The sequence below is a fragment of the Parambassis ranga genome, chromosome 9, assembly GCF_900634625.1.
Source record: "Parambassis ranga chromosome 9, fParRan2.1, whole genome shotgun sequence".
NCBI lineage: Eukaryota > Metazoa > Chordata > Actinopteri > Ambassidae > Parambassis > Parambassis ranga.
This window is the reverse complement of record NC_041030.1, coordinates 547627-559926: the sequence shown is the minus strand read 5'-3', so window position 1 is coordinate 559926 and position 12300 is coordinate 547627. Positions and strand designations below refer to the sequence as shown.

The 12300-nt window shown below is 42.0% G+C and overlaps 1 protein-coding gene across 5 annotated transcripts in view; it reads left to right on the top strand.

Annotated features, from left to right (window-relative positions):
• Positions 1 to 1122: 1122 nt before the first annotated feature.
• Positions 1123 to 12300, top strand: part of dtx1 (deltex 1, E3 ubiquitin ligase) — a 38268-nt gene continuing 27090 nt past the window's right edge. For 3 of the 5 annotated variants that reach the window (XR_003671237.1, XM_028413735.1, XM_028413732.1), the window contains exons 1-2: positions 1473 to 1774; positions 2259 to 2867. Coding sequence is in view for 4 of the 5 variants with exons in the window: in XM_028413735.1 (XP_028269536.1) it covers positions 2609 to 2867 (259 nt within the window). In the remaining variant the exon portion in view is untranslated. Of the gene's footprint in view, positions 1197 to 1472; positions 1775 to 2258; positions 2868 to 12300 lie in introns of those variants that run through there. The other 2 variants (XM_028413733.1, XM_028413734.1) reach the window with 2 other exon arrangements.

The following is a 12300-nucleotide window of genomic DNA, read 5'->3' as shown; positions in this document are numbered from 1 at the left end:
GTAGAAGTCTCCTGAAGCTGATGACTTTAGCACAGACCACTTGCTCCTCCATCAGTGCAGAAAGGAGCTCTAAATTTCCCCTTTGGTCTAAAGTCTGCTCATCATCATATCCAATGTAGTTTGCAGTTAATCATCTATAAACTAGTGTATTTAAATAATCATCTTGTCGATTTAAGACAAGGCCTTTCACAACATCTTCAGTACAATAGCCAGGCTTTACATAGTTTGGCATGTAACATTAATCCTAATATTACATGTATTTATACAACTGCTTAAGGTATAAAATACCTGGCAGGTTTGGATGTCCTACGCTGAGTAGTTGTTTCTATTAGGAGCTCTGGTTTCCACACATTAAGGTCATGTATTGACTGAAGGAGCATGAATTATGATATGGCTAGTGCAGTATAGACTGAAAACACAACCTGCCCTGAACTGAACAAAATTGTACCCACTGTAACTGTTCAGTTAAGTATATCACCCATATAAACCCCAGAGGATACGGCTTTGCGCTTGCCCTGGAAAACTGGATTTCACTGTGGCTGGAATGCAAGGTTATGCAACATCAACGGGCCATGTGGCGGCGTGGTTCTCCAAATAACTCGAACCATTGAAGGGCACAAATCTCACTCACTGTAGTCTTGCCCGTATTCATCACTCACCAACAGTTTTTTTATTGATTCAGCATTTGTCATGCAGATTCAGGTATGAAGCTATGTAAATCAGACAAATTTAAAAAGCACTGACTGGATTTAAAATTAGAAAGTAGGCCTATTCCCTTTCTATTTAAGCATCATCCTTTACTCCTTCACGCATGGCATTACAGTCAACAATAAAATCCGCTGGTTGGCAGACTTTCCTAAACCAAGATCCATGCCTTAAATTACAGCAAAACTTCAGCAACAGCAAAAAAAGGGTGAAAACCGTCTACTATTCTAGAGGAGGCAGTTCAGTTCAGATTATTTTATAGGATAGGCTATTTTATTAGATTATTTCACTAAAATAATGTCGTTACTCTTTGACAATGGCTGGATGGTGCAATAAAAAACACAAACCATTAAGTGCTTCAGGCTATGGTTCAGCCTCCTTGAGCTTCAAGCATAGAAACTGCTGATGACTCAAAGGCCTGTAACAGAATATTATCCTCCTGCACAGGACCCGAGCTGCCTGCCTGGATTGAGCAGTGTTTTTATCTGATGGTAGGCTGCTTTCTTCTCTGTCTGTTTTTTAATATTGTGCTGCTAGCGGATCAGGATCAGTAGATTAAATTAAACCACTGACACTACATAAAACGGGCGAAATCATGCATACCTGTACATACTATAGTAATTAATAATATATGTTTTTGGATGTTTATTTCCGTGTTTTCTCTGTGACACCTGCTCCGGGGTCATATCTAGCGGGGCTTTATTTTGAAAGAGGATACCGGAAGTCATACATTTTATGTTATTTATTTTTCTTAATTGACACTTAAGATGATTGTAGTGGCCATCCGTACAGGTGTGAGAGGACATTCAGCAGCTGGCAGAGAGGACTGCGCGTGTGTACCATGTCCACGCATGACGTGTTTTTCCGTCTCCAGCAGAGCGGCATCAGCTCTGCACCTCACGCGCTCAGGCGCCTGCAACTGGGGCATGCGTTCACTGAACACGGACCAACACGCTGCTGTAGTCTGAGCGGCTTCAAGCGAGGAAAACGACGTGTCGTGTTTGTGTAATAACGCTGGATTCTTGGAGCTGCAGGAGGTGGATCTGAAGGCAGATTTCCGTTTTAAAAGGTAAGGGTGCCACAGATGTGATAGGTGCGTTTCGACATTTGCACCTCGTTTTTTCTCTGGCAGTCTGATTTTCGTCCGGGGAGCCTGTTAGATGCAGCTTCTACCTGACAGATGTGTACCACAGCTGCAGCCTACAGGTCTGTATGACCAACATCCATTTAGCGCGCTGTGCATGCCACGAAAAGGGTTCCATTTAGTGAGAAATAATCAAGAGCGTCCTAACAGCTCCCTACGTACAAATGTCGGTGATAATCTGGCTGCTATCATAATCGTAGCATCTGGCTGTTGATGCACACTGCTCTGTCCTCTCTGCACGCATCTCATGACAGCGTTCACACTGTTTTTCTCACCACATTTCTAATGAACAAGCTGGAATACTGAGCTACAGCACACAGTTTGTGTTTGTGTCATCTCTAAGCATGCATGTCTCATGGGATAAACCACAGCCTTTCTTTTATCACTTTATCTTTTGCCTTTTGTTTAGAGGTGTCTCCCGTCTACCTGCTGCAGATCTGCCTGGGTTGTTTGTGGAGGACTGAGACTCTTACAGCTGCAGATCTCAACCTCGTCAACATCTGCCACTTCAAACACAACAAGGCACAAGAGGACAGGGGCTGCCTTTTGCCTGATCAAAGCAGCAGCAGCAACGGAGTACCTGTAGAAAATGACACTGGTGGAGCTGTTTGCCTAAAGGCAGCATGAGATAACTGAGGATTTCCATTTTTTTTGTTTGCTGCTAATTAAAATGTTCCAGTGTGTCAGTTGACTGACAGGGCCACAGTGGTGTTCTAACACAGGACAGAGCCAGCGGCTGAAGACACCACAAATCAGGAGATGGCTCGTCCAGGATCAGGGTTGCTGGTGCCCATAAATGGGCTGGGGTACCCCCCTCAGAACCTTGCCAGGGTCGTGGTCTGGGAATGGCTAAATGAACATGGGCGCTGGAGGCCCTACAGTGCAGCAGTTTGCCACCATATTGAGAATATCCTGAAGGAGGATGCTAGGGGAAGTGTAGTCCTAGGACAGGTGGACGGCCAGCTCTCTCCTTACGTCATTGACCTGCAGTCCATGCACCAGTTTCGACAAGACACAGGTAAGAGATGTGTCAGATTCCTGTTTGTGTGCAGAAATGTAAATGAAACTATAGATAACATGTCAACACAACAGTACAAATGATGTCATATCATTGGGACCATTTATAACAGTCAGTGCTGATATTACAATACAAATCCTATGTAACTTGAGTTCTGAATGCCCCCTTTGCTTTAGGTCTCATGTAAATGAGCCATGAGTAGAGCTGGGAGGTGCTCGAACAGATGGACAAAAAATGTCACAGTGTAAAAAGCAATTATTTATTCACCTAGAAATGTCTTTATGCCACCACCCGAATGCTGTGACCTTGTCTAAGGGCACCATGTTGGAGGGGCTGTGCATGCATGAGAGCTGTAGATCCATGCAACACGTCTCACCCACTTCACAATGCATTGTATTGATCTATTATGTTGCGGTTCATTTGTAGGAATTAAGTTCTTACTATAAGTAATTGAATTTCATGTAAGACATTGAATCTCTGTCTAAACTGTGTGGTCAGTCATAACATTATCTTCAGTTTCATGTGAGATATTGAGGGATCTATCACCCCTGACTATCGTGGCTAACAGTAAATGCTAATCGTAAGTCCCTCCCCCACTACATATGTTGCATTGTGAGTACAGTCTTTGTTTGATCCACTTCAGTCCTTCTGATGACTGCTGCATTTTTAAATATGGCCAGTTGTTTCTGTTACACTTGCGTTTGTCTGTGCGTGGATTCACCTTCCTGCTATCCCTGTGGTTGAAGCAGAAATGTGGGAGGATGTAGACATCTGTTAAGCAGCCTTGGAAAAACCTCAGCTTAGAGTGGTAGTCTAGTGAATCATAAATCTGTGTTATTTATTGTGAAATCTTTGTCAGATGTTCTGGGACATGGACTGGTCATGTTTGCAATGAAACAATGTCACATCACTTTTTAAGTCAGAGTCTAGTCTCCTAATATATTTGAAGGCATTATGTAACATCACACAGTGCAGAGACATACACTTGGGATACACAGAAGGTGACCTGGCTGTTCATGGACCTGCACTAAAATGCATTAATATTTGTGAATTTAGTGTCAGTGTTTGGAATAAAGAAAAAATAACTAACACATTCAGAAATGTAAATACATACAGTCAGGGAACAAATATTTGAACCCCTGCTAATTTTGTAAGTTTGCCCACTAACAAAAAAAATCATTTGTTCATTTGAACAGTGAGAGACAGAACAATAACAAACAAATGCAGAGAATGCATTTCAAAAAGGTTCTACATTCATTAGTATTTTCATAAAAGATAAATGTGCGTTTGATCCCTTCACATGTGTACTTGGTGGCAAAACCTTTGTTGGTCACAGAGGTCAGACTTGTAGTTGGCCACAAGGTTTGCACACACTCCTCTTTGCAGATCCTTTTCATTTGTGAATAATGGCACCAACTGTTGTCACCTTCTCAGCCAGCTGCTTGGTGATGGTCTTGTAGTCCATTCCAGTCTTGTGTAAGTCTGCGGCCTTGTCCCTGACATCCTTGGAAAGCTCTTTAGTCTTGGCCATGTTGAAGAGTTTGGAATCTGGATTGATTGATAGCTTCTGTGGACAGGTGCCTTTTATACGGCTAACAAGCTGAGAGGGCTCCCAGTGTCAGCTCCTTGCCTGTATAAAACAGTCTACAGTGTGATTTTTGTGTAACTTGTGTAATTAGCCTTTGGATAGGCTGCTCTATTTTAACATTTCAATTGTGTTTAGGCTATTGGGTAGGCTGAGTAAACATGATACATGACAAATGCATCAGTTTTTTACAGGTTATAAAACATTATTTATTTATCTTTATGAAGTGTTGTTTTCTGACCTGTCCAGGGTACCCTGCCACCTGTAGATAGGTTCCAGCTCCCCTTGACCCTGTGCTACAGGACCAAGTGGGTTAAGATTATGGATGGATAGAAGTGTGAGATCTTGAATGTAAATAAAACTCTGTCGGGGTGGTTCTATCAGAACTCGGCTGCCTTGATGTCTTCTCATCTGACAGAACATAACGCAGAGCAACACGTGTCTGCGGTTGACTGGCCACTGAGCTGTTTGTCAGCCATTACCACAGCACAGGAGCTAGGCCTGACGTTTATCGTTCCTTGTTGAGCCGCTGGGTGTGCTCCCTTCCCCCTCGGCTGGGATAAACCTGTCACAGCAGGGCCTGATGGACAGCAGCCTCTTTGCCCATCCTCTGCACTCTCTGTTCCCATCTATATAACACAGCCATACCATCACCATCCATCCAAACTCTCATTTACACCTTGTCCAGACTGTTGAGATGTTGCACCGCTGCTTCCACAATGGACCTTAGTGAGTTTGTTTTGATGTGTATTGTGATGCATATGTTTTACACTGGATGTTTGCTATTTGTAGCTGTACAGGTTGCACACAGCCACGTTGTGTGCTGGCGCATGGTGTGTCCCTGTAGGGACACTCCATTTTGTTGCAGAGCCAGTAATCTTGTCCTCTGTGGCTGGTGGAAGCTGAGGGTTGAATGTTCTTGAGGTCCACTCGCACTGTGTGTATGTACAGTAAGTGACCTTGCTGATGTGTGTAAATATGACAGGGCCCTCTCCCAGCTGTGGTATGTGTTTTCAGTCCCTGCAGGCTGTGAAGGGGTGCCTGGCTGTCCTGTGGGTTTGGGAGGAACTCCTGTGGGCAGTAACCAGGCAGAATTACTCCAACTAATGAAGCAGCAGCTATAGTTTGTCTTTATGGCTCCCTCTAATCAAAGCATAATGACGACAACACACACACCACAAATGATGCAACAGGCCCCTCTAAAGGGAGTAGCCTACACATCTGTATTTATCGACATTCAATAACACAGGGCATGCACTGCCACTCAATACGGTTGCTCAGTTACACTATGAGTACAGACATAGTGAAATCATTCAGTGAAAACAGACAGGTGAAATCCTGAACCTCAGTGCTTTATTTGAGAGAAGAAGGCTTATACATGTTTAGTGTGGATGAATATCTGGGAAAAAGCAGGGAGAGGATTGGCTGCCGACCAAGAAGGATCGATCCGTTTTTCTCCCCAGAGAGGCATTTGAACCTCTAAACACTGCTACGGACTGATCCCCTTTCACTACACCCACTCTCAGAGCACAACACTTGGGCTTATCTGCCATTCCTATCATAAACCTGCACTTGTGGCCTGTCTGGTGGATTTTACATTGCAGGTGTTCTCTCTGTCTGGCGTTAAAGCACTTATTTCTTCTTATATGATGGTCACAGGGCACCAACCCGAGAGTATCAGCCACCTGAGTTGCTATGGCATTACTGACTGAAGGGTGTTGGTGATTAGGCTGATATCATATCTGTGAGCAGCAGGTGCTAAAATCACTTAAATCAACTCTCTAGGAAAAACATTTCAGCTGACTAGCATGTAAACAATGTTTTCTCACACATGCAGTAAAAATAATTACAATTCTACATCGTGTGAAATCAAAGAGTGTTGTGTTCAGTTATTTATTTATTATTTTTGCATCTGTGCCATGTGTTTGTCAGGTTCTATTAGCAATAACAGTTGCCGTGTGTTCACTGCTGTGAGATGGCCCATGTGTGACTGCAGAGATAACCCCTATTAGCAGTTGTTGGCTGCTGGGTTGCTGGAGTGGGAATTTCTTTGTTTTGGTTCCACAGGCGTGTGAACCTCCTCCTCTCTTGCACATTTCCCTGGGCTCTGTGACTGATTACAGTAAAAAATACCAGAAGACAAAGATTTAATCTCGTGTTGTGTTTTAAACTGCAGTGCAGTGTAGTGGTTTGAATGCAATTTGCCAACTTGGTGAGCATAATGTGGTGCTACAGATTGTCAAAGAGGGTGGTGCCTGTGATTTTTCTTCCTTTTCTTTAATGCTGTTTAGAATGTAGTTAAGTGTGTGTGGGAACTTTTGTGGTGGTCTGTGGGAGGAAGCTGTAAAAAGGATTCCTGCTATGTACGTGCTAAAGGTCAGGTGCTGTATGCATCAGCTCTGACTGTGAAAGTCAGTTGCGTCAGAAGAAAGCAGTAGGAGCAAAGAATGGAGCCCAAACACTCTCCACTTAATATAGAGAGACATAGAAAGGAGACAAAACCAAGCACAGTAGGTGTAAGTGTATGCTTGCTTCTACGTTTGTATGATGAAGTGGACGATATAAGACTATTTGTTGTTAATCCTTATTTTGACCATTTAGATCAGCTGCAATTACTTTGAAGCTTGGCACATATTGTGAATGGCTACATCCTGCCCATGTCCTTGGTCTTAAGTCTGATTTTTGCCATTGTGATATAATGGTGAAAATAATTTTAGCTTATTGTAGTTAGTGCATTTAATCAGAGGTTGTCTGTGGCCAAAACAAAATGGTGGTGCTAAGGCGTCACTGCCACTGAAGCCCCAACTGGCTGGCTGAATTTAACTTAGTTGTCAGAAGGAAAAGCAATTGATGTGATGCTGTAGAGAGGCCGAAGAAAAGAGGAACAGAGGGAGAAGTGGAACGCTTTCCTGATGGAAAGTGCCCAGGAGGAGGGATAAATAATAACACTGGAAAGACCCACAACTGTACACATTTGTCTCCTGCTTCACTCTAATGCTTCAGTTTCATTGCTGCTACTCTCCCATCCAGGGAGTGTCTGTATAGTGTGCATGCATTTACAGAGATAAATACATTCCACAAGGTACCAGATTTAAAAAGGAGTTAAAGCTCAACAATACAAAACTAGCAGCATAATGTCACTCTTCAGAGGTAGACACAGCAGATAATCCTGTTTTGTGCAATTGGTTCTCTGTCAACTGTGGTAGACTGGCAACCTGTCCAGGGTCTACCGCTCTCACATGTAAATAGCTGGGATAGGCTCCAGCCCCTGTGACCCTGTACAGGACAAGAAGATGGATGAATGGATAGTCTCTGTTTAAAAGTTGTTAGGACCCAAATGCAGATGCAAAGGCAGGCTGGTAAACTGATTGTGAGATTTAAAATAACCAAAATCCAAAGCACAAAAATGCCAAAAACACAAATTACAAACCAAAAGAGTAAAAGGAACTAACAAATCAAACAAAGGCAAAGAAGTAGAAACAAACCAAACCACAAAGGAGATCCAAAAGGGAGAACGGAACACACAGGAGGACACACAGGAGGACACACAGGAGGACACAGAGAAACGCACAGGAGGCAACACCATGGATAAACTGACAGACTGACAAAGCCAAAGGGAAACACAGGATTTAAATACAAGGGATAACAAGACACAGGTGAGACACATTAGGGTGGGGCAAGCAGTCCTAAAGGAGGGAAAACACAAGGAGGAAAAACACACAGGTACACAAGGGGAAACATGGATTTTCAAAATAAAAAAGGAAACACAAGACAACTACAAACACACAGAATCACAAGAGGTGAGGGCAGGAATGAAAACAAATCAAAGAAGCAGAATCATAACAGTCCTCTGTCATTTAATGTTTTGAATCCGAACCTGTGTAACAGACTGCTACTGGGGTAGGCTCCACCCCCAGCCACCACCCCCCATTCTATGGGGATTGGTTGGGTGGATGGGATCAAAACCTACTTTTAAAATGTTTGCTTGATCAGTCATCCACTGTGACTCCTTGGGTCCAGTGTCCTAGTGTTTTTGTCCTCTCCATATCCTTATTGCATTACAGACTCGGCCCTGCAGCTTCTGCAGCCTCTGGCGGAAACAGAATTGTCTCTCCACGTCTCCTTTTAACTTGTAATGCAGCAAGTCACCACTTTAAACTTCTTAAATGGTTATCTTACTTTTCATCAAGGAAACAGCTTTAAAGCTGATTCTTGCACAGCTTGCTTGTTGGATCAGTCTGGGAGGTCACTTAGACCAGAGGCGGTGTCTGCCTTAGCCAATCAGCCTGCTGATGCTGCTGCTAGAATACTACACAGCAATAACAGCAAAAGGAGCAACACATTTGTAAGGCAGCAAATAAAACAAGAGAATGACATCTGTGACATAAACAGAGGCTAGGCCAGCAGAATTGAAAATCTCTAGTCTAAAAGTGAAACATCCTTTTCTTCCTCCATAATTTATTTTTTACAGGTAACTCATCTTTAAAAAAAAAGGATGACTGCTCCTTGGTGGCTTTTACAAAGTGTGTTCAGCTGGAAGAGACTGATGCTGGGTTGGTAGTGGGCTTATCAAAAACAAGTTGAGGCAACCCTCCAGGAGGCAAGACGGAGAGAAGGATAAAATCTATGCTTCTGCTCAACTAACCATCAAACCTAAATATATCAATATCAACTAGCTTGCTGTTTGGAGAGTCATCCTAATTTTAGCAATAAAATATACAATGAGATTTACACAGATTAACTCACATAATTACCTTCCTGTCACCTGAACATAGTTGCAAGTGGTATCCACCTTCTGATTCTACTTTTGTGTTTAGGCGTAAGCTAGCAACATTAATTGTTGACATATGTTTCTAAGCAACACTCCTAGCTACGGATACTGAGAAGGCTCAAATAAGATTGACAATAAAAATAAACTTGCATTTCCTGAAGAAAATGCAAGTTTGGTTGCCACAGCAAGTTTGTTTTTACCAAAAAACAAACTCTGTCATGCATCCACAACATTCAAGTTGCCATGCATCCATGGCGACCTGCTGAGCAGTCTACTCAGAGGAGATTTTGGATGCATGGCAACATCAAAGTCCCCGGCCATTTGAATTGCAATTATTATTGACATGTCCTGAATGAGCTGAATCTTTTGATGTTTGAATGGTTTGAATCGGCCCATGCATTCTGAAGATATGCTGAGCCAAAAACGTACAGAAAAATAATAATAATAATAATAATAATAATAATAAAGAAAAGAAGAACAAGAGCAAACTAATAATAAAAAAAAAAATACAAATATGACTTAGTAAATAAATTAGTTGTGATATAGAAAAGCTCAGCTGCTGCTTTATGAACAGTTCAGAGACAAATTAAAAAGACTTTACCTAAACAAAGAAAACAATAGTCTAAACAGGTAGACAAAAATAATCATCTTTATCTCAATCTTCAGGAATGAGGCATCATCAAAGGATTATTCAGGAAAATCATACTGATCTGTTATCCTAGTATAATGAACTGGTGTCTCCAAGTAACCTATACTTACATGGCGGTTCTTTTGTTTGCAAGAAACAGTTTTTTTTATTCATAGAAATATTGCTCACATTACAAAATGATGTGATAAAGAAATGATTCCTCTTAAAAACAACAACAAGATTTTACACAGCTCATAGGCTCTTCAAAAGGGACAGAGTGTCCACACTGTAACCAGTGGGCTGTGTTCTTAACTGTGTGAGTGTAACATTTGCTGAAAACATCTGAGCACTGATGCAACAGCAGTTGCACTGAGCCAAGCTCAAAACTCCCTTGATCAGCATTGGTTAAGGCAAAGCACAGCACGGGACTTTTGTTTGGGTCTCAGCACTTTCACTTATTTTCACCAAAACTTTTAACCCACTACTAGGTTAAAATTACTAAAGCTGAAATAGGATGGTTTTCCCAAAAGCATCCTAGTGGTGAGACAGTTGCTGTTCCAGTGTAAACTCCACACAGGCAGGAGTTCTTAGTGCTGCTTTAAGACTACTCAAATGTACTTTCAGACACATCTTCCTGAAGCTACACTACTCTACTACACTACGCTTCCTGAAGCTTCACATCATCAGTGATGCTACCATTGGTGTTGCAGTTCTTTGAGCATCATACCCAGGCAACTCAGCCAAGGCTGTTTAGACACTGGCCTGTGGCCAAGCAGCAAGCTTTATTTAGAGTTATCTTGAAGCTTTGTGGTGGTGGTCTAAAATGGCTCTCCTTCATCTCTCCCCTATAATGCAGAGCTCAGTATATGCACACCTGACCTCCATGGGCAAAACATTGCTCTTTAACTTGTCATACTTTTTCTACTTGAAGCAAAAGAACAGACTATGATAAGTCAGACTTTCTAGGCTGTCAGCTGTCTTTGCAGTTATCATCAAGCTTTCCTGGTTGACACCCAGCCTCTTTCTGGTAGTCACTGGTAATCCAGAAGATCTTGTGTTTCAATGGAGACTGCTTCAGGGCTACTGTGGTCCTTCTGGCAGCATAGTATGGTCTCACTGGTGATCAGGGAAAACACACACACACATCTAGAAAGAGACAGAAAAAGGCAGCTCAGGGTGACAACATGAGTGTAGCATATAGCATTCCTTCCTCAGAACTATGTATTCCACACAGGCCAATTTAAAAGGCGTGACCATGCTTGAGTTGAGCTAATCCAAAAATAGGAAAGATGTCACCCACCTGTCAGCCTAATTGGACACACACTTATTGTGCATAACTTTTTGTAATTGACTCAAATTTTGATCCAGGTTAACAGGAACTAGATAATAATTGCCTATAAAACATGCTGGTTATACTAGTATCTGGGAAATATACAATAATAGTTCTTATGCCTTCTTGGTGAAATCACAGGTTGATTGGACTGATAAAAACAAGATGAGAAATTACTGCAGCCAGACATGGGGCAAATGCATGCATGCTACAAAAAAAGCATCTCTTATTTTGATTGTTTTCTGGTCATACTCTGTAAAGAATGCACGGCACTCTCCATTCATTCGTTCTCTCTGTCTCCTATAAGCAGTGTTGGGGAGTAACGGATTACATGTACCGACAATACGTATTTAGAATACAAAATATGTACTGTATTCCATTACAGTTACACTCTAAAGAGGTAATTAGAATAAATTGTTGAAATCAGTGGATTACACGATGGTACCGTACATGTTTATTCACTCTGCTGGAATCTTTGTCTTATTACAACAAAGATCTTGTTCACAGCAGACTCTCCTCATCGCTTGTCTCATTGTGTGGTCATATATGTGTGTATGGCGATAAATAGTTATTGGAGTGAGAGCTCTTACAGTCAATACAACATCTTTGAGCAAAGCTAAAATTTTTGGTTCATGTCAGCAAACTGGACAGAAAGCTGCGTCCTGTGTGCTGCGGGTGAGAGGACAGAGCAGCCGGACTGATGGGGGTCAGAGTCTGAGAATGAGGATGAGGATGAAGCGCTGCGTGCTTAATGCTTCTCAGTCATGATGACGGTACACGAGCGTCACTTGAATAAATAAACTCTAGTTAGCTGTTAGCTGCTAGCTAACTCCGTCTAAAATGGAGGTTGATTAACAGTTAAGTAGGAACGTGTTGCTTGCAGTCAGCTAGTTACATGGGCCTGTTTGATGTACGTATTCAAACACTGTTGCTGTGTGTAAAATGACTTTTGGTTGCATTGTTTAAAAAATATACTACTTCTGTCATCATCATCATTTTTTCTGTTTCTCTAAATAGAATAACGTAGATGTGATGCAGTCAGCGGTAACAGGCTGGACACTTTTTATTGAATGTTTTATAGCGTTCTTTGTAGTAAACGGGCTGATCGCTGCATTCAAT